The following is a 23,297-nucleotide window of genomic DNA, read 5'->3' as shown; positions in this document are numbered from 1 at the left end:
ACAAAAACGAGCCAGGGTGGGTCTTCTGTAATAATTAAAGATAATACTGGGAGCACCCCACCCCAACCTAAGGTTGTTTACGAGACCTTTACAAACAGTAAACCAACTGAATATCTTAAGAGGCACCCACTGTCAAATAATCGAGAACATTTCGTTTCTTTACGAAAAGGCTAATTCTATTTTGACTGAACTAGAGCGTGAAATGAACTGAAAGCAAGGCAAATCCGATGTGAAATTTCTTAGTCACCAAGGCGGAAAGATGTTTTAAAGTTAGACTCATGGCTGAAATACGATTAACCTGTAAAATTGTTATTGTCAGCAAAAAACCTTCACTACTGCTTCCTTTTCCACAGTCAATAAATGTATCGAAGATCTTGTTTCAGCTATGCCATAATACGACACTTAACATTTTGATTTCTATTTTTTAAATAATCATTGATAGACGAGCATAGTTTAAGGAAGGTAATTAAGAAGTCGTGGGTAATAGTTGCACAGACAGTTTGCAAGGAAAGAGAAAACAAATAAGTTGTGGCGGTGGCTGATGAGAGCCTTCACCATCACTACGACAGTATCTGTAAGTTCGTTTGATATTTATGATTAGTGGAAAAGATAGCTGAGATGAATGCGGAAAGTTTTTAATGTGTTGTTTTTTATATAGAAAGTGAACTAAATCACTTTCTTCATTGTTTTGTTGCGGCTGAGACTAACTAACATGAGACTATTTGACAATTACAATATTATACTGAAGTTTAAAAGATACTCACTACAATGAGAGTGGGAAAAATTGAAAGATGTAGATAAAAAATTCACATTTTGTTGGCACCGATGTAATGGTGTAACAAAATTTTCAAAGTCTGCTTACAAGACAGCACAACGCTAATATATAAATTTACAGAAAACAAATTGTTTAGATTTCCAAGAAATATTCTCAGACAAGGGTCAAATAGTGGTAGAAAATCTGCCTTATTTTATGTATATATGATTTGCATTGCTTGTTTGTTAGTTTTTGTTTAGTATTTTGGTTTCATTACATGCTATTTTAACGTAACATTGTATGTTGGACTTGACCTTCTCCAAAACTGAGTTAATTTCTGCTTGACCTGAATTGACTTTATTCTGTAAACAACTAATACATCGCAAAATTATTATCTATGTGTATGGGTTTTAAACAGTATTATTAATATAAGTAAATATGTTTATTTTGGTCTTAGTCTAGATATTGGAATTTCCTTAGTGTATTTTGCATAATCCAGGTTCTGGTTTTTATTTTGTGAACATCAGGACATTCTAGAATATTTTTTTTTTGCCATTAGGTAATAGTTTTATTTCTTGAAAATGCTAATTGTGACCTGAAATCAAGTAGAGAACTGTATTATCTTGTAGTTGAGAGGATTTTGTTCAGTCGTGCTTTAAGATCTAGCACTTTCAAGTCGTATAATATGTTGTGGAAATTATTTCATTTTTGGGCTGGAAATTGTATTTCTTAAAATTATTGAATTCAAGTGATAATTTTCTCTGCAATTACAAAAGTGCTTTGATAAAATTCTTGGAGAGAGACATTCACTGGAATTAATAAGGAATTCGACCCTGGAATTATATTACTGTGATTCAAAAAAAGGCTGTTGTCACACCAATACTCTATAAGTTACCAAAGACACATCATCGCCTTCAGAATTTGGATTTATTCCGGATTTCTACTGAATTTTATTCAGGATTGTAAATTACTAGCACTTGTGTCTGTAATTCTTGGATTATTTTGGGATTTAATTGCAATACCGTAAGTTCTTTATCTCATTTTTCTTTAGTATTCTAAACAAATAAATTATTTGTTAAAATTTACAAAGCTTGTTGCTTTCCACTCTTCTCTGTTACTTATTTTAAGAGCATAGAATCTTAACACCTTATGATTCATTTTTATATCTTTAAGTAGGATTTTGAGCATGATTTGTGAAATGGCTGTTTTCTGCTGGTTTCATCTGTTTATAGCTGACAATTTCCTTGAGACCATCCTTGTTCTTATTTATCTCCTCATCCTCCAACTAATCCAGGGAACGGAGACAAACTAAACTACGCAGTCATTATAAAATCAAACCATGGTTCAAAGAAAATTTGGATTTTTATCTTGGTTTGAAGTGTAAATTTAAGAAGTTGTGTTACCTGAAGAAGCAATAATATGAAATAAACACAAACATAAGTTAAGCACAGCAAGGAATAGCCACATAACGATTTGAAAAATGATTAAGTATATTAGACGAAACAAGTAAAAGTGACATATCAATTAAGAATGATACATTACTCTTTGCAGGTTTTGATAAACAAAGACTATGCACGCTCGCTACCATTTGGCGATGATGCAGATTATATCACTGAAGATCAATTAATAAGGCAGAAGTTATGATAAGTATGTGTCTTATATAGCATATAATGCACACACACGTACATAAATATATATATGTGTGTGTGTGTGTGTATGTATGTGTATATATATATATATATATATATATATATATATATATATATATATATATATAGTGAGAGAGAGAGAGAGAAAATTATAAATATACACCAGACAGAACGGAAAGTGTTATCCCTGGATTCCTATAGAAGAATGCTTGATAATAGTAGGCAGAATTAATATTTTAATAAAAATGACAATATCACACAGGTTAGAGAATGTTTAATTCGTACTCTACGGAGATTCGAACCCAGATCCGCGGGTAAATGGCACCCATCGCCGTGCCTGCACACACGAGCCAATATTCAATCAATACTAAGCACACATCACCAAGAAATGATGTTACTCAGTCGGTGCTATATGCACTCGTGTGTGTGTGAGTGTGTGTGTGTGTGTGTGAACGTACATAGGTTCTACAATTGCGTACGTACCTCTAGATTTGCTGTAGCCATGCAGACAACTTTCTCAGGCAGGGCGTCATTGAACCAGCAGATCATGTCAACGTCATGTATAAGGAAGGTTTGGGTCAGACAGTCCATACCAGTCCACAGAGGATGGTCTCGGAAGGTCGCCTTAATCACATGCAGGTCACCAATTTCACCCTGCTTCACTCGGGTATAAAGCTCACGAACAGAGGGGTCAAATTTTCTGAAATTAATATACAAAAAACTAATTTCTTTGGATGCAAATGCAATTGCTTTGGTAAGTTAATGTGGGCACAAATATAAGCATTATCCATTATTAGAAAAAAAGTTTCTAAATATTGGAGATGCCAACTTTGTTCTAAAACGTTCAGTTCTACTTTGCAACTAGAAATATTTTTAATGATACAACCAAATGTGGTTCCGTCATTTTGAACTTTTTTAAAGAAAAAGGCTTAAGATCGAGAACAAAATATGGTGATTTATATACGTCTGTGTTTGCCTACCTATCAGTCATTAGCCTGCCCGTATTTGTGGCAGCCTGACTGTCTGTCCGCTTACCTGTCTGTTTACCTGTCTGTCTGTAATGTGTGTATGTATGTATGTATGTATGTATGCTATTATACGTCTGCAAAACCTGGACAGAGTACCAGCACCATGCGAAGAAGCTGAACCACCTCCACAGTACCTACCCCACACTACCTACATCAGAAGACTCATAAACATCAAGTGGCAAGGCAGTTTCCCGGATCCTGAGGTCCTTGTCCAAGCAAACCTTCCCAGTATCTGGACCATCTTTATGTATGTATGTATGTATGTATGTATGTATGTATGTATGTATATATGTATGAATCACCGGATGACCCACCAACCATGTTAGAGACCCAGAAAGCAAAATCCCTGCTCTCTAGTGGCAAGGCTTCTGGCTCAGATTCAATCTTGGCAGAGATATACAAGGAAGGCGGCGACGCTCTGACTGAAAAGCTCCATCAGTTGTTTTATCTCATGTGGCAGAAAGAGACGATGCTAAAGGGATTAAAGGTTGATACTTATTATACATCTGTATAAGCGCAAAGGAAATAGCCAGGCTTGTGACAACTACCGATGTATCTCTTTGCTCTCCATAGTAGACAAGATACTCGCTAGGAATATCCTCAACCGTCTCATCATCACACCTTGACCATGGACTCCTACCTGAAAGCCAATGTGGGTTCCAAAAGGAGCATAGAATCATCGACATTGTGTTCGCTGCTCGGCAGTTGAAAGGGAAAAGCCAAGAGCAGAATACTGACCTTTTCTCTACCTATTTCGACCTGACCAAGGCCTTCGATACTGTTAGCAGAGAGGGCATGTATAAGATAATGACAAAGTACGGATACCCAAGTTCACCTATCTTGGCAGCACTCTGTACCAGAACGTCGTAATAGATGACGAAGTTAATGTCAGAATTGCAAAGGCCAGCGCAACTTTCGGCAGACTACACGCCAAGGTCCGGACCATAAGAGGCATTAGTCTTCAGACAAAGTTGAAGGTGTACAGAGCGACGGTATGTATGTATGTATGTATGTATGTATGTATCTTGTTGTTGTTGTTGTTGAAGGCTTTAACGCCATTTTTCAGCACGCGATAGGCTATACATGGCGGCCAGTATTAATGGTGGAGGAAGAACCAGGGAATCCCCGGAAAGAACCACCGACCCTCGAGAAGCTACTAGCAAGCTTTCTCACATATCCACATTGGCCGAATCCGAGACTCGAACTCACGCAGACAGAGGTGAGATGGCAGTGATCCCTAAGGGAGAGCGCTTTAGACCACTCGGCCCCCCATGTATGTATATATGTATGTATGTATGTATGTATGTATGTATGTATGCTATTATACGCCTGGACAGAGTACCAGCGCCATGCGAAGAAGCTGAACCACCTCCACAGTACCTACCCCACACTACCTACATCATAAGACTCATAAACATCAAGTGGCAAGACAGTTTCCCGGATCCTGAGGTCCTTGTCCAAGCAAGCCTTCCCAATATCTGGACCATCTTTATTGCGAGTTTGAGCAAGGTAATCGCAACAAAGGAGGCTAGAGAAAATGATACAAGGAGTTAGCTATAATACGTGGGAGAAGACTGCCCAGGAAGGGGTCGTGCGGCGCTCTTCCATCACTAAAGGTGCTGCAGCTTGCGAGGCAAACAGGACCGCGGTGGCAGAATAACGGAGGCAGGCCAGGAAATCCCGAGCCAGTAACCCCACGATCAGCGATGATACCACCCCATTGTCCTCAATGACACAGAACATTCAGGACATACATCGGCTTCATGGGCCACTTACGAACCCACAGACCATTTGTTCTCAGTCAAACACTGGATGACTGAAATAGTCCTCATCGACTTTATGGACGAACTACATGTACGTATGTATGTATGTAGGTATGTATGTAGGTAGGTAGGTAGGTAGGTACGTACGTACGTACGTACTTACGTATGTATGTATGTATGTATGCATGTATGTATGTATGTATGTATGTATGTATGTATGTATGTATGTATATATATATGTAAGGGTCGATAGAGAGATATACATTTTGGTATGCCTTCCTGATTTTTGTCGATGTATCTTGACTGCGCTCCAATTATTCATTTGTCCGAGATGTGTCTCTTTCCTATCATATGCTTTACATCAAGCGAACTTCATGCAGATTTGAACTATAACAAAGTTGGAAAAAATATACTAACAGTTACCTATTAAAAGCTGCCATAAGTATTCTGTTGTACTTTTCGGCATCGTCAAAGCAGGCTGTTATATCGGCTGAGTTCTCTGATATAGGCTTCTCGCAAATTACGTGCTTTCCTAGATATAAATGGGTGAAAAAGGTCATTTGACGATAGTAATGTGATTACCGACTTCGTTTACTTTGTAAAAAACAATGATGTTTATTTTCCTATGTTTCGTTATCGATATCTGTATCATCTATTTAATTTATAATATAATTTTACTATAAGTCATAGGGGGTTCTGATGTTTATTTTATAATTCTTTACATTCAGTGGCTGGCTAGCACACTGATAAAGTACATGTACACTAACTACATTGTAGTAATCTCGTTTATAAGCCATTGATTATCGCCAAGGTCAAAACAACAACTATTTAGGTCAAATACATCACGCATTAATTTGAATGGAGATTGGTTTAATAGTTTGAGAAGATCATACGATGGCTGCTTGAATTATTTGAAAATAATAGGATTTGCTTGTTCGAGAATCTTTCAATAAATCAGATTCTGTTGATTTGGTGAGACTATATACTGACAATACAAGCACCACGTATGTGTTTCGGTCTATGACAGTTCTGTAAGAGTTGTTGAGAAGAAACAGCGATTTATTTATAATATTCGTTCGCTGGATTTAGCATCTGTAACATTTTTCAATTGAAACAGTTAGTACATATTGGATTATCTAAATTTATTCAAGGACTTGAATATTTAAATAATTATGTTGAATTATGTGAAATTTTCAAGTGATAATCCACTTTTTATTCTTTTGTGGTGTTAGCATGGTTATATAAACACATTCGAACCTTCATTCGGAATGGTTTCGATAGTTTCCGGATTAGTGAGAAATTGATAGTACAATTTAGGATAATACTCCAGGCATTCATAAACTTTTATACTTTATTTAAATAAAAATGTATTTATTTGGATAAGTGAATGCTTTTCGTTTTACCTTGTCTTGCTACTTATGTTTAAGCCCCATGGCGTAACAGTTTATTTTAAAAAGATTGACATATCTTGCAGCATAGTCGTCCTAAGATAAGACAATGAAATAACCTTTACTCACTTTTCAAACAAACAATTTCAATATCTAGATGCTTAAATGAACCATCCACGTAACACAAAGGATGAAATGAAGTGGGGATGGATCATATCAATCCTCGACTGTATTAAACGTAAGAGGGCTGGTTTGTTCTATTCTAATGGTTCTTTGAACACATTATGATGAGGAAATGGGTGCTTTGAATCTTTTCAAAGGACACACCAAGGAAGGTGAGTGGGCTGATCTTAGCAGATATGAAACCAACAAACCTTGGATCATAAGTGACGCACTATCAACTTAGTTACCGCGTCCCCGTCCTTCTAATGGTTCTTTGAACACATTATGATGAGGAAATGGGTGCTTTGAATCTTTTCAAAGGACACACCAAGGAAGGTGAGTGGGCTGATTTTAGCAGATATGAAACCAACAACCCTTGGATCATAAGTGACGCACTATCAGCTTAGTTACCGCGTCCCCGTCCTTCTTAAATGAAGGAAAGTTCGAGAGTTTTTCTTAATTTCAACTTGTATAAACTAATTAATACATTAATATATCAAATAATTAATAATTATTTCTTTAAATTGATTTCAAACTGCAAAAACTGCGGTTTCACCTAAATACTGCATATTAAAATACCTTCTGTGGGGAAGCGATCGCTTACCGGAAATGGGAGAAACTTGTAGAATATACAAATAGGGAACTATACTTTACCCGCCTTTAACGCCCTCCTGGAAAGATCGGCATGTGTGTCTGTCGGTGTGCAGATGAAAATGGATGATATTCTGAAATGGAAAGAAACGGTAATCACAAGTAGTATAGATTGGCGATAAAGGGCAAATGAGAACAAAGAAGGAAAAACACCCTGGGCCTGAATAAGGACAAGATTTATCGGACAAACGAGAACAAAGAAGGAAAAACACCCTGGGCCTGTGTAGGGACAAGATGTATAGGGACAGTGGAAAATCCAGTCAAAAATGTCATGGACTTCTGTAGGGACAATGGGACTTATCATTAATACAGGAACAAGAGGAATGTAACAGGGAATGTGACGTCACGGTACTGACGATGAACAGCAATGTAGCAAGGGGCTGACCTCAATCGGAGCGAACAGCGGGGGAAAAACATAGAACGCTTGGCGGGAACGGGACTGGCGGGACAGAGCAGACAACAGACAATAGACATTATAAAACAACTATACAACACACTAAAAAGATATTTGTTTAGGCAAGAAAGCAAATATTTTCGAGGCATATGAGTGGCCCTGAATATGGGCCTTTGGGTTCTTCTTCTATTTTCTCAAGTTCTTCATCCATTTTCTCACTTTCGCAATGATTCCTTTCTTCTTCTTCATCTCCGTCTATGTTATCCAGTCAGGGTGTCACATGGATCTAAATTTCTCCTATATCTTGATCCAGTTATTATTCAATCTTTCAAATACTTCTTCTGTCTTTTTGTTCTTGTTCTTTTCTCTTCTTTGCCCATGTGTCTTTAATCTTTTTCACCTCTGTTTCCGAGACATTTCTTATCATTTCTTCTGCATTATTTAGCTGGTCTAAGACCCACTTCGCAAAAGACCACTCAGTCTAATACAACGAGTCTTCTAAAAATCACCTGACTTTGATTACATTATCAAGTGATTTCATCAAGCTACCTACTTTCCCATAAGGAGATTGAATGAATCTTCTTCACTTCTTCCTCTATCATACCTTCTACTTGATATTTCGCTAATTTCAAACTGGTCACGAAGTATAGATTACCACGATACTTCAATTCTGTCTCCAGCTTTTCCACCACATATGTTACATCCATCATCAAGTACCATCAGTTCTTTAACTCGTTTAACAACTCTATGGACATTTTCTTTTATTATGTGTATAATGGCGCGAACAATCAATCAATGAAAGGATTTAAGTCGCCTACGCAACTAATGCTTTTGCAAGTCAATCTTTTTATTTGATCGGGACTGTAGGAATGGAGCCACTACACTCCCGCTTTATGTGCGAATGTCGCACTTTTTAATTCATAAAAATGTCCGGCCGAGGTAAGGAGGCAAGGGATCCGCGGGATGCGAAACGCCACAGGAAAGCTGTGCGCCCAGAAACGGCAAAAGCGCGTAAGATGAAATCAAGCCCAGTTTTACTAGTGGACAGAAATCTATTCCAATGGTGTGTAAGACACTGGTGTAATTTTCCTAATCCTTTAAGTTGTGTAATTTCAATACTATCTTTAATTAAAGTAGGAATTTGGTTTACATGGTGTACTTTTGATTTTCCGAAATGTTGTCAATCAGCTGGGTGTCAGGCACCCTATACATGTTTGGGTAACGCTGTATTTACTTTAGTTTTCCCTTTTGATGGTGGTATACAAAGGATCGAATTAGGTTTGTGGGGATAGAGCTTTTATCGAATGAGGTCTTCAATAGCCAAAGGAAGAACCTCATATAAATTGCCAGTTTGAAAATCGATGTTCGTTTGTATTCTTTACTCCTTCTTTATCCTGTGTTTCTTTCTTTCTTCTTCGTGCTTTTGTAGTGTTTTGCTGTTTTGCTAGAGTTTGCTGTTCTGCTTCGACGCGACTTCCATTGCCTTAGATTTTGATGTTTGCGACTGGTCTTTTATCGCCATGATTCTTTGTTTAATAGCTATATTGAATTTGGAAGGTATATTGTGCCCCTTTTTGTTGTATAAATTAGTATGTTTGGTCTGAATATCAGTGCTGGATTTATATGTCGTGTTATTAATTGGGAATTATGTTGTTGTTGCTTATCTGGTTCCGCTTTGTGTAGGGGGCCTGATGACTGGGCTTAGGTCACCTTAGTCTTAAGATGGTTGGGGCCTAAGAATGTTTTGTGTTTATTTATATCTTACCACTCTCCTTGTCGTGTGTATCTCAGCCTGATGGCGGGGGTTGGCCACCTTTATAATATGTATACATAGTTATGGGAATATATGTGTTGTTTTTCTCAGACCATGATGGTTAGTATTGTCTGCATGCCTACATGCGAAAAATTAAAAAAAAAACAAAAACACACACACACACACACACACACACACACACACACAACAACCATTTGCTTGCGCTTCAGCAAACAGTCATACCTTACGGCTTTAGCCCTTCTATTAATTGTTTAATTGTTATTATAATTACTTGTGGGTGTATTTATATGTTGCCATGTTTGTTAATGTGTCTGAGGTACCTTATTATTTTCATGTATGTGGTATCAATGTTTTTGTTGCGTACCTTGTCCAAAAATTCAGGGTATGTTGTAGGGGGAATTCATTTTCTTTTGGTAATCTTGGAAACCGACTAGTTGATTATGGTATCTGAGACAGGTGTTGAATACGTGGTCCAGTGTTTCTGCAGCAGGGCAATGTGGACAGTTAGTAGTTTGGTTCAATTCCTTCCTGAGATGTTTCCCAAAGCTTTTTCGAAGTAAAGTTGTTCCTGTTTTGATCCTATTGATAATTCGGATGTCCACGATTTACAGGATTTTAGGTGTCTTGATCACCCTTGTGGCCTCTTTTTGCAGTCGGTATAAATGTATGCCCTTGTTGTTGTTGTCTCAGAGCGGCTGCCATTTCATGTTCATTTTGCTTTTTGTATGGTATATATCTCATGCACACTGTAGTCAAGTAGATCTGTTGAATTGTTCAGGAGACTGTAGTTCGCCCTTCGGTCAGCTTTATCGTTGCCAGTCAGATTGATGTAAGAAGGTACTCATAGGAATTCGATGGTTTGTTGTTTATCTTCGATCTCCCTGATGGATAATATATTGTCTTCTAGCATATTTGCTCTACTTTTTGACGTGCCAGTCTCTAAGGATTTGAGTACGCTTAGAGAGTCTGTTATAATGACGTACTAGGTGTGGTTTTGGGTCTTAATCCATTTGAGGGCTTCATTAATGTCCAGATTTCTGCTGTGTAGATGGAGCAGCTATCCGGGAGTCTTGCATGAAATTCAACTTGTTGTTGCGGCACCACTATTGCAGCAGCAGTTCTGTTTAGTTCTTTCGATTTAGATCCGTATGTGTAGATTTTACGAAATTCAGAGTAAGTTTCTTCGAAGATTTTCTGGATTTCTGTCAGTATTTTTGGTGAATTTTATAGTTTGGATCCTACGTTCTTGGCAGACAGGTTTATTTTGGGCGTGCAGTTTTTCCAAGGGGTAGTATCTTTGAAATTGTATTGTTCTACCTGAATTCCGGATAGTTGAATTTCATCACAGAGTGTGTGTCTTTTCCTAACTGCTGGGTGGTTTAGAGCTCGTTTTTTGCCTGAACGGAATGTTGCACTTTTTAATCATCATTTTGGTTGGGTTGGTGTCTTGATGTATTGAGTTTCTGGTAGCATATCGTCTGAAGTGCAGCGGTAGATCTCCCGTCAGTATTTGTAGCTCCTCGAGTGAAATGTATGGTAGTGTCCCGTATATAGTCTAAATGCTTTATATTGTATGCTGTCCAGTTTCTTAAGCAGGTCCATGTTTGCCGAGGCATACACTTGGCAACCGTAGTGCAGTTTAGCCCTGATTAATGATTTGAAGAGTATGAATATAGGTTGTTGGTCAGCTCCCCACGTTGTCCCCTTGACATTTTTTAGGAGGTTGATGTCTTGTTGGCATTTTTTGAATAGGGTTGTTATGTGCGTTTTCCGATTAGGTGTTTCATTAAGTAGCATTCCCAACAAGTACGTTTCAGTTACTAATGGCATTGGTGTATTTTGGATGTAGAAGTTTGGGTATGTAGGTTTCCTGTTTGTTGGGGAGAAAAGCATTCCTGCTGTTTTAGTATAAGATATTTTGAACCCATAGTTGTCTGCCCATTTGCCGATGGTGTCTAGGCGTTGCTGTAGTTGCTTGATGTTGTTTTGGCTGTTGGGGTTGCCTGTCTTCCATATTCCACTATCATCAGCAAATTGGGACCGTTCGACTAGTGTGTTGGTAATATTGTTGCACAGGTTGTTGATCATGAGGTTGAACAGTGTTCGACTTATTACGCTTCCCTGGGTAGTTCGGTTGTCCAGAGTCTAAGTCTCGGAGAGCGCATCGCCTGCTCTGATTTTGATTTGCCTCCCCGTTAGGAAGTTTGAGATCCAACGGTGCATTCTTCCTGTTATGCCGAATTTATTAAATTTGGAGATGAGGCCTTTAGTCCAGACCATATCAAACGCTTTTTCGAGGTCTAGGAATACCGCAATTAAGTGCCTATATTTCTTCCGTTTGGAATTAAAGGCAAATTTAATGCTGGATTCTAGTCGAATTAGCTGATCAATGGTGGAGCGTTTGGTTCTAAAGCCACTTTGATTTTCAGTAAGTATGTGGTTTTGTTCCAGGGGTGCCTTAGCCGGTAGTTGATCATTGCTTCCATGACTTTGCAGATGGTTTTAGTCAAGGAGATGGGTCTATATGATGTTATGTTTTTTGGGTCTTTTCCTGGTTTAGGTATGGCTATGACCACTGCTTGTTTCCATAATGTGGATATGTTTCCAGTATGCCACATTAGGTTTATCATGTCAAGTAGTCTTCTTTGCATATTTATCGTGAGGTATTTACAGATGTCATAGCCGAGGGTGTCTTCAACTGGGGATCTAGTTTATTTGTTAAGTAGTACTTTACTCCATTCATCGAGGTTGAATGGGTCATTTAATGGTGAGTCATTGTTGGTTTGGTCCATGAATATGTGAGGGAATTCTTCTTCGTGTGCCCGACTTTGCTCCATAAATTTTTAGGTATGATTGTTATTACTGCTGGAATTAGCAAAATGTCGTGCCAGCTGTTCTGCTTTGTACTGGTTGGTGTCGGTTCCTGATATTTTTGGTGATGTTGCCCTTACCATTGAATAGCTTCGAGTAAGTTTGGGTGGAGTTTGTATTATTTATTCCAGGGTCATATATATTATAAATATGTAAGTGTTTTTGTCCTAATTTAATATTGATTGTTTGATATTCAATTGATTTTCCATTTAAATTAATGTTAGTGTCTATCTCTACTGCATCTGTAATATCGTTGTGAACATATACAGCACGTGCTCCTCCTTTTTTCCATTACTCTTATGCTTAAGAAACTTTGTGTCAAAACCATATTATTTTTTTTGGGGGGGAGGAGAGTCTTACTTTTTTCATTTAAGAGTGTTTCTTGTAAGCATAGGATTTTCGGTTTACTGGTGGCGGTGTTAATGGCTGATATTAGTTCTCCATGCTTTGGAATTAGGCCTCTGCAGTTCCATTGCCATATGTTGAGTTTGTCTGCACATTATTTGTCGCTATGTGTATCCATTGTTCAAAGATGTTATCTATTCGTTTAGTATCATTTTTAATAAGACACAAAGAAGATTGGAATTTTTATTTGTCCTTAGGCAAGATTTGTTTCTAGTAGTTGTAGGAGTCAGACGATGAAGTCTTGCTTTTTAATTTGATTGTGATGCGTGTTCTGTTGTATACCGTCCCGCAGGTCATTGAAATATTTGGTTATTAGGGCTGGATCGATATAGTCCTGTGTTGTGGTATTTACCTCTTTTTCCTCTTCTCCAGCACTAGGAGTGGTATTTTCCTTGTTTATGTGTTGACTACGTGCTGGTTCTTTATGTTTTGTTTGGGTGTAGTATCTGTTTTTTGTGCATTGTCTAATTTATGTGTGTCATTCCTCTTGGTTGTGGGTGATTGAGGTCGACAGTGCGTAGCGCGTGATCCATGAGAGGTTGCTGCTGTTGTTGATGTAGGGTTCCCTTCGTTTGTTTGTGTCGCTGCTTGTGTTGGGTTGTTGTTTTTGCTCAGATTTTTTGGCTAGGTTATGGGATATTTGCCTGTCTTCCATGCTTTGCATGATTGGTATATCCTGTGTTGTGTAGGGGCACTCCCTAGAGTATGTTGTGTGTTTTCGTCTGCAGTTGGCACATTTATACGAATTTTCCTTTGTGCTTTCATCCGTATTTATTGCATCTTGTGTGATATCGGCAGCGGGAGGTGAAGTGCCCCCATCGTTGGCAATTACCGCAGTAACGAGGCTTGTTGATGTATTTTTGTAATGTTTCGGGCTTGCCATATGGACCGAGCCTGACACTTTTTGGGGGAGGTTCTACAAATTCAATCAATACTGTAGAGGTTTCCACTCCTTGATGATTTCTTAGTTTTGTAATTCGTCTATATGGAATATGGTGGTATGTTAGATATATTCTATTTCCGATGTTGTCTTCCATAGGTGGTGGCCTATAAGCTTTAAGATAGCTTTGACTCCACAGCTTGGGGTTTCTTTCCTTTCACTTTCATTGGTCTTGGTTCGTTTTACAGGGCCCCTGTCTTTCGCCTCTTCTCCACGATTGGGCGTTGCTGTTTTATTAGTGTGATAGTGTTGGTTGCTTCATGTCTGTTTATGGTGACAGAGATGCCCGTTATGTTTGTTATTTCCAGGTAGTTGGCGAGCTGCCGTGCAGAGTTACACCAGATAATTATGTAGTTGGCCTCTGGTTGAATAATTTGGTGTTGTGTTAATGTTACTGCTAAACTCTTACTACTTATTCGTAGAAATATTTAATTGGTGCTACTGATATATATTGTTAGCTCTGGTGGATGATAGTGGTATTTCGCGGGTTTAGATTTTTCCTTATGTTGGTTTCTCCATATGTTTTGTTGTATTTCCATTTGGTCTTAGGTGGCTGATGTTGTTATTCTTGTTTCTTGTATCCATGTTGGTTTTATTGTTGTCCTGTTGTTTTTTGACCGGTTGCTGTTTCTCATCTAGTTGCTGTGTGTTGTTGGTTGTGATTGTTTCTTGAATATGTTGAGTTCCTTTGACTGGTTTTCCCGCCTTCATTCTTGTTCTTCGTATTCTGGTATATTATGGTGGGTATGGTTTGTTGTTTCTTGTAGTTCTTGGCTTGCTTCCTGGAGGGCTTGATCTATTTCCGCCATTTCTCTGGCCGTTATGTGCACCGATGGACCCGCTTGCTGACTGTTATGTGTGGTGTAATTTGGGATAGTGGACGGGCATGAGGTTTAGTGTGTTGTGCTAGTGATTGTTGTTATTATTGCTGTGGATGGTGTGGTATTGTTGACAGTTTTATATCCAAGTACTACCATTATATATTATGTATCTTGATGGTGTAGAGTGCAAGGGTTTGTTTGTCAAAGCGTTGTTAATGGTGTCGTTGTTGTGAGCTTGTTATCTCTCATCCTTTGATTGTTGCTCGCCGTTGCTTCTGGTTCATCTGGGGTCTTCTGGTGTTGGTGTGTATTGTATGTTGTGGTTGTTGTTGTATTTGTATCAGCTGATGTTGTCTTGTTGTCAACCTTAACATCCTTTGCAAGGGAAGCTGGTGGTATTGTTGCTATTTTGTTCTCGGTCCCATTTACATTGGTGGTTTTGTCATTTTGAGTCTCTTGTTTTTGTTGTGAGATGTAAGTTGTTTGTTTGGAAGTTGTTTTTGTGGTTATCGTTGGTGTCACTGTCGCTAATATGTTGTCAGTAGGTATTGTTGGTAACTCTGCTGTTACTCTGTTGTTAGTCTTTCTGTTTTCAGTTGTGTTGTATTCGGAGGTCTTCTGGTGTTGTTGTGGGGTGTAAGTTGTGTATTCGTTAGTTGGTGTTATTGGGGCTGTAGCGGTTGATGTTTCATCATTGTTGGTTTTGTCTTCCACTATGGATATTGTTGGTGTTGCTGTCGTTACCCTGTTGTTGGTTTCTTTGTTTTCAGTTGTGTTGTTGTTTGCTGCAGTTTGGTTGTCGTTATCAGGGTCTTGGTTTTTTGTTTCAGTTTTAGTTCTTTGATCTACTTGGTGGCTTTAGTTTTTATGACATCATCAAGGTTTGTTATTTCGGTATTTGTCTTTCTAGTGGAGGCTATAGTGGTTCTGGTTGAGTGCTTTTGGACTTCTAATTTCCTTTGCGTGACTTCCTTTGATGTAGGAGAGGTTAGGTAGTTTCCTTTAACATCTCTCTGGGGTGGGGTGCGGGTCCTTCCGTATTGTATTGCTGGTTTCTTCTTTTGTGTCGTTATTCTTTCGCTGGTTATTGGTTTTCATTTGTCTAGTCAGTCTGCTCTGCTTAGGAGTTTCCAATCTCGTTTTGTTGAGTACCGCAATTTTGTTTCTGGTGCCATGTGACATGGTTATATACTGTACCTGTCTTGATTTGATGTTATGGTTTGATGATGTTATAAATTATATATAATGATGTATAATATTTGGTAAATAAGCTTAGAGAATAAACTTTACAATAAAAAAGGTTGTGTGTTGTGTGATGTAATTGTGTCCGTTAAGTAATACTGTAACTTTACTTTGGTGTTTTGCAAGTTCTTTGTTTTTTATTGTAACTGTAAGTTAATTGTCATGAACAGCCTTAAGTGAAAAATCTGTATCAACACTGGCTTGTTGCTTTTCAGGATTTCACCCAGGTATTGCTAGTATATGTTGCCTAGCACCTGTTTAAGGTCTGCTCTAGTGCGTTTTGTAAAGTCGTAATTAGTGAAGGAGTCCTAAAATGGCGGTCTTTAAGCCTGCTTGTGTCTAGGATTTAAAATCAGATCTGACTGGGAGTTGAATTCCTTGCTTGGTTTCCTAGTGTTGTGGAGTTATTTATAAAAGCTCAATTCTCATTGGTGGTTGAAAACTGTGGTCGACTTTGTATGTTCTTAATTTGTTTATGTAAGGCCGAATCTGATTAGGAGTTGAAATTCCTGGTTGGCTCTGTTAGTTATATAAGGCCAAATCTGATTGGGAGATGAATTCTTTGGTATGTTGTCTAAGAAAGTGAATTTAGTTATGGAAGTCCAAATCTGATTGGGGGGTGAATTCTTTGGTCTGTTTTCTAAACTTAATTCTGATTGGGAGTTGGTTATTTTGGGAAAGTTTGGAGTTCGTGTGATAGTTAGAAAAGGTCAAATCGGATTGGTGATTGATTATTAGCTTTTTATTGTTTAATTAATTATTTATACTAGATCCAGCTGGGTGGGGTGGTTTTGGGGTTTTACTTAGACGTTTTAATTTTATTCGCTGATAAGCGAATTTTAATGTGACGATTTTAACAGCCTACAGCATCAATGTTAGTATTTTAGCGTGTTTAAAACATAGGTGTTTAGAGGTTTATCCTTAATGCTAATGCGGGTTGTAATTTGATGTATAGAGATTATCTTTAAGTTGGTAGTTTTGTCAGGTTTTTACTTTGTTGTCGTTGTCAGGAACAGCCTTTGGTGAAAAGGCATTTAACAACATGGGCTTGTTGTTATTTTTAAGGATTTCGCCCAGGTATTGGCTTGTATGTTTTACCTAGCACCTGTTTTAGGGCCGCTCCAGTCAGTGACGTCATGTTATAGTTGTCCATGTTGCCTTAATATGTTTAATTCTACCGTATAAGAGATATTTATTCAGGGTAGTTATTTTATGACTATTGTATTCATATTGCTAGAGTTTTGTAGTTAGTATTGGTATAGCTAGTTGTTTTGTTAGCGTAGAGTATAAGGATGTTAGTCTGGGTTAATATTGTGGATTAAAATGTAGTTAAATTAGAATAAAGAGGCACAACATAAATTTCCCCGCAGGTTCAAACCTGAAATAATGGTGGCTTATACTTCTTACCTTGTTAATGAATTAACTCAAGGCTAAGTATAATTTAATTACGTCCAGTCGGACTGCTGTCGCATGCCTTCCTTTGTTCTTTGTTCGGCTAGGCTCCCTGCTGATCGCTTTCCTTTGTTCTTGTTCCTGGTCGATTTTTAATTTCTAGATTCTGTATCCTATGCTAGCTATTCTTGAATTTTGGTGTTTTCTTGCTCTGATTTAGTGGTGGAAGTACAAATATTTGTTAATTATCGGTTCCAGAGAGCATCAGGTTTTTTATGCTGCTTCTCCGTAGCTGCGTGGCTCTCACTCCCGTCGCCAAGCCTGCCATCTACGAGCATTTCTTCTCATAAAGTCAATGTCGTCTTCCAAAGGGGGCAATCCATACGAATCAAAATACTCCAAACAACCATCTCGGGGAAAGTAGACGGCTATTCCAAGAAGCAGTGTACGAACTGTGGTTCAAAAGGTAATAATGTTCCCAGGTATCCATTTTTGTGAAGTTTTTTTTTATTTCTTTTCTTTACAGAGCATGATAAGTGATCAATTAAATTCTGACTTTCTCTTTGGAAATGTCTGGCAAGTAACTGTTTCTTCGTTTCGTCTCTGCACTCTGAGTCAAGAGAGCTTCGATGCGATGGATCTCTAGAGTGATCAGTGGAGGAAAGGAATGATCACGCAAGTCTTTATACCACTGATGCAACACGGTTTCGTCCGAGATGAGACTCCAAGCTTCGTCCAGATATTCGTCTTCTTGAATCAACATCATGCATTTATCGTGTTGAATTTTACTGGGATGATCCTTTTGACATCCATAGCAATCTTATTTGATCAATTCCGTGTTTTTTTCTTCCAGGTGTTTTGCAAAACAGTAGACTAAATGTTGTTCTTGTTCTGGCCATTTGGACTTCATGACTATGTCCTTTTCGTATTTGTCTTTGGGTTCTACTTCCGCGGTATCCTCCCATACCATTTCCATATATTCTCCACTATTCAAAGAGGGATTGCAGTCTTCCATCGCTCCTAATAGCCTAGAATGATTTCTCTCAATTTGTTGATTTCTATGGTATTATCGAATTCGGCATACAAGATGACGTTCACTGTTTCGACTAGATTATTTGAAAGCTGAAGTTCCATACGAATTTCGCCGGATTTTATAAGATGGAAATGTTCCTCGTCGCCGTCTTTATCAGGAGTAAAATCAAAAGCCCACAATGCATAACCTCCTGCATAATCATCGTACGTAATACCGTGACTGGTGTTGGTTCCTAACTGTCCGGTGGCTACGTGCAGGGACAAGTACGATCTCAAGTAATTGTTCTCGTCACTAAACTTAGGTTCAAAAGGTCTGGTACACAAGGTCTTTCCATCGCGACTGACTTCTATTTTCGAAACACCAAAGTGCGGAAAGTTGAAATAATTTTTATTTAAGTCTCCGTTGAAGGCTGCTTTCTCCACGATGCCAAGGATTAAACGTTTGGGTAACTGTCATTGGAACAGATGATCTTTGATTATGGATTTCTGTCCTTTGGGAATGGTGACAATTTTTATTTCCACACGTCGTATCGGATACTTAGCGGTCGTTCTGCTCAAAGTGTGACTGATGTCGTTTACCACTTTAGGTAACACCTCCACACGTGCACGTAAAGTCTGGCTTCTTGGAAGATGGTTTTGTACTCAACAACATTAGCCATCAAGTGGAAAGCGGTACTGCTGATATTCAGTCTCATGCGGACATCTACGTCGTTCAGCAAATACTTTTCTTGCAACCACATGTCCAAATGCAAACGATCCATCAGTTCTAAATTTCTTTCGTCCTTCGATAAATCCGGAACTTTATTCGGTCCCCTCTATCGTAGTGATTTCGAACTTTTCGTCAGGTAACGATACCACGCAGGCATCTAGAAGTTTTTTTTTTTGGCTTCTTTTCCGTACGTCCATATATTTGCTTGGTGCACTCGGTAAAGGTAAGTATCCATGCTGCTGCTGATCAGTTTGTTATTCAAGTACAGATCCACTGCGTTGAACAAGGAATGCATACAATTGTTGACGGGAGCTACTGTAGATGCGTCCACTAGATTGGGTTTGTTGCTCGCTTTTATCACTTTCACGTTCAAGTACAAGTAACTGCCATTCAGATCGATGTAATCTTCGGGTTGTCCTTTGATTTCAAACTCGATGGGAGCTGAATCCGTCAAGGAGGAGATGCGATTAAAATTCGACCCATTGGGATTCTTGCATCGTCATCATAGTGGGTGGCATGACAAACAGATCCAGTTCCGACTTGGAACAGGCACAAGACTCTCGGTGCATCATTTTTGTTTTTGTCTCTGCGATTTTAAAAAAAAATCAAAAACGTCGAAATCTCGGACGGTTCTTCTTTTCTTTGTCTTTTTATCTCTAGGGATGTGAAGGCTTCTGAAAGGGTGTTTTCTTTCTGCATTATCATTGCTGAGGTGTCAGGGAAGCAGGAATGACTGACTCAGCAGCGTTCAGAGCATTTATAGGCGTTTCTCGAAGACCCAAAATGTCTTTACCCGTTTGCAGCAAGACATTTTTGCCTGCTCTCAAGAATACTTCTTTAGGGTTCTGTTTGTCGATGCTGACATTTTGGTGAAATTCTTTGCCTTGCGTCAATGTCGCTTCTTTCAAGCATTCAATCCTAGTGTCACCATTGGTTTCAACACCGGAGCCACCGAACGAAAGGCTGATTTCAGCATATCTCCTAAACCATGTCCTCGCTGTCGAGCGAGTCCTCGGTACACTGGATACATGACTTACAATTCGTTAGAGAATCTTTTCTCAAAAATGGAGTTTCACCGTGACTTTCTCTTTGGTGAAAGGAATATTTTGCATCAGATCTCCCTTTATAGCAATGTTGACAGTGTCAAAATACGATTTGCTGACGGGCAAATACTGAGGATGTTCAAATTCGCGGTAAACGTGATAGGTGTTTCCACCTTCCTCGTCAGCGTTCGTGACATAATCTACTTTGAAAGGAATGACATGCAGTAACGGTACGGAGGTGTGTCCTACCACATTGTACTCCACCACATCGGAGTACACGATGATCAAATTCAGTCCTTGATTCAGTTCTACGGGGGAACGAAAATATTTTGCAAATTCCATGTTGTTGACAATGGTTGGTATGGTGATCTTTCTGCTAGTCTTATCAGTGACCACAGTGAGGTCTCCACCCAAAATATCATGCAATCCAGGACAAAATCTAATACCTTTCCTTTCTTCCTCACTTTCAAATTTCATCAGTAGGCGATGCGCCACTTTATAGTACTCAATGGTGACACGTTTGTTTAGTGTTGTCAGAACGTTGTCAAATGTTGCATTAAATATGTGAGAATCACGTCCACCAGATGCTGACTACTAAAATTATTGCCTGGGTTAATTTTAAACACATAAATGTACAATGGAGGCTCCGTGTTGGGTACTGGCCACTTGGCAGTTAATTTATGTTTAGTGTTAGTCAAGGTTTGTTGCAGTGTTTCTTTCGTAACTTCGACCTCAAAACTGTTTTTAGTTTCTGTGATGTTTTTGATTTGTTTAGGGTGAATGATTTCCACCAAGGTCACTTCCCAACGGGCTTCGAGATCCAATTGGAATGCCTGAGGTAATTTGGCCGTGTAACAACACAAACTATTGTTGGGAAACACCTCCATGGAACTGTCACTGGGTAACGTTATTTAAAAATGATTGTTGTTGTTCATAATTCTAGAGTCTTGCGGCTGTCGGAGGGGTCACTCGAAGTCAAAGGAGTGTCTTTGTCCAAAATGTTGTTCTCGTTCGAGGAGTATTTCAGGAAAGGATTGGGAAGAAGGTAAACGATGCAACTATTCAATAAAATGGTCCACAAGTGTATGTCTCCTTGCTGCAAACTCAAATTGGTAATGGCCGCACCGATGACAAAACACACCACAAAGATTTGGCAGAAAAAAAAACGATTTGCGTTTTAGGCACACGTTCTCCACAACACACTCACAAGGGTTGTTTTTGTAGATCGTGCAGAGAAGAACTCGGTGAAAGAGTGGTCACTGCGGTGGTAGCGGTAGCTGAGGCTGTGTGGAAGGGCACGACGTTCACTTCTTTTTATTGTCGATGACCTGCGAAGCGTCGATCCAAGAATCAAAACTGGGAGGGTATCCTTTCCAACGCACTTTGACTTCTTTGATATGTCGCTTTCCCACTTTACGGGTTCTTCGATCCGGAATGCTTTGGATGTCGTACACGTCTTCTTCTGTTTTGGTGAAAATAAAACGTTCCTTTTAACACTTCCCCGTTCATGTCTTCCAATTTATAGACGGTAGGATGAAGTCCATGCACTCGTCCAGTAACATGAAACAATTCCGTGGTCCAGTTGGGTAAGCAACCTTTGTCAAAAGTGCGTGTGGTTTTGTCATTGCGCTCCCAATCTCCTACTGCCGAAACTCCACTTTTCTTGGCGACAGCCACTATCGGGGACGTACCAATCAGGCGCTCGAAAACGAGCACTTCGTTGTAGGGAGTCATTTCAGGGGGATTGGGGGGTGGGGGGCTCGTCTGATGCTTTGATGGTAAGATTGGTTGTACGATTGAACCAGGTGTGGTACGATGTCGATGTACTTGAGAGTGTGGTGATGCGTAAAATATTTCCACGTGCGTTCTTTCAAGGTGAGTTGAAAACTTTCCACGATGCTGGCTTTGGTTTCGGGGTTCTCGGTGGTGAAAAAGTGAATGTCACGTTTCTTTCATTCTTTGTTTCAACACCAGTTGGAGGGCTGGCCCTAATTCACTGCTCGATTTAGAAGTCAATGGCAAGAACTAGGCAAATTTGGGAAAGACGTCGATGACACAAAACACCTATTTGTAGCCACGATTGTAGGTGGCCAAATGAGAGACATCGGCTAAATCGGCTTGCCATTGATGATCGAGGCCCTCCACTCGGGTGCAACGTATGGAAAATTTTCGTCGCATGGGCTTGTGTAAAGTGTAGGTGGCATGTTCTTGCAACCATCGTTGTACTTGAGATAAACGGAGACTTTTCAGACGGGTTTTGGAAGCACGATACAATTTCTGAACTCCTTCGTAACCTGCAGGATGGGATGGATCGTAGTAAATGGTGGCTAACACCTTCTCCATTTGTTAACAAGTAACTCGCTTGTCGCTGATGCTACTTAGGATGGAGCGAGATGATGGTTTGGAAATGACTTTACGTGTCCGATAGGCCACGGGAGTAGAAGTCGATGGTAGTGTTGGTGGAGGTGGTAATGTAATGGCATTGGTCTTCTTTTCTTTTATCACAACTAGTTTCCATTCTTTCTTTTCCACTTCTGTCGAAGGAGGAGTGGACATCATCTTTCTAACCCAAGCTTTCAGTTCTTCTCGTTGGGTTGTAGGTGAAGGGATCAACAAAGACGCTGCAATCTTACTTGGAATGGGTGCTGCTGACGGTGTTTGAAAGACTTCTCGTACCTCTTCTTTCTCAGGCATTCATGGAGTTGCGTCTGTCTTGGACGCTGAGGATGGTGGTGACAGTGATGGTGGTGGGCTTTTCATGAAAGCCTTAAAATCTTTCAGAGTGGGTAGAGCTGTTTCGTCTTTCTGGTGAAAGAGTTGCGGTCGTTGCAAGAGCTGACCGTACTTTGAAATTTGTCTGTTTCGTAAAAATCGTGGCGATCCACCAACGACTGCAATTTGTGTTGTATCTGAGACATCTCGGTCAAATTCGGATTTGGAGGCAAATGTGGGGTCCGTTGTTCTTGCCAACGATGGTATTTCATCCATTGTTTGTAAGGCACTAAAGCCAGTTTTCGTCCTTCTATTTGATTGCAAGGGTCACGTATGAGATTTTGGACTGCAGAGGTATTTTTATCTTGCTCTCACGGGTCCTTCCAGCATGGTTCTCAATGCTCCTTTCAGCAAAGGTCCTAACAACTGGGGATTTTCTTTTAACCATTTGGAAAAGAACGTGACGATGTTTGGCTAAGCATTGTTTCAAAGGTATCGTGCCTCTCAAGACGTTCAAACAACATTCGCACACGGTATCTTTGGAGGCAGTTTGAAGGAGTTCTTTTC

The 23,297-nt window shown here is 39.3% G+C and overlaps 1 protein-coding gene across 2 annotated transcripts in view; it reads right to left on the bottom strand.

Moving 5' to 3' along the window:
* The window catches only part of LOC149781431 (uncharacterized), a 67,933-nt gene that overhangs the window by 19,934 nt on the left and 24,702 nt on the right, over positions 1-23,297 (bottom strand). For both annotated transcript variants that reach the window (XM_089935517.1, XM_089935518.1), the window contains exons 3-5: positions 7,399-7,469; positions 5,618-5,726; positions 2,887-3,103 (exon numbers count right to left, since the gene is read on the bottom strand). In XM_089935517.1, the coding sequence (XP_089791643.1) occupies positions 2,887-3,103; positions 5,618-5,726; positions 7,399-7,469 (397 nt within the window). The remainder of the gene's footprint in view (positions 1-2,886; positions 3,104-5,617; positions 5,727-7,398; positions 7,470-23,297) is intronic.

Source organism: Sinohyriopsis cumingii, chromosome 15, assembly GCF_028554795.1.
Source record: "Sinohyriopsis cumingii isolate HCF-2022 chromosome 15, ASM2855479v2, whole genome shotgun sequence".
In the NCBI taxonomy this organism is placed as follows: Eukaryota; Metazoa; Mollusca; class Bivalvia; order Unionida; family Unionidae; genus Sinohyriopsis; species Sinohyriopsis cumingii.
The sequence above is the reverse complement of the archived record's forward strand: the minus strand, read 5'-3'. Positions and strand labels throughout refer to the sequence as shown.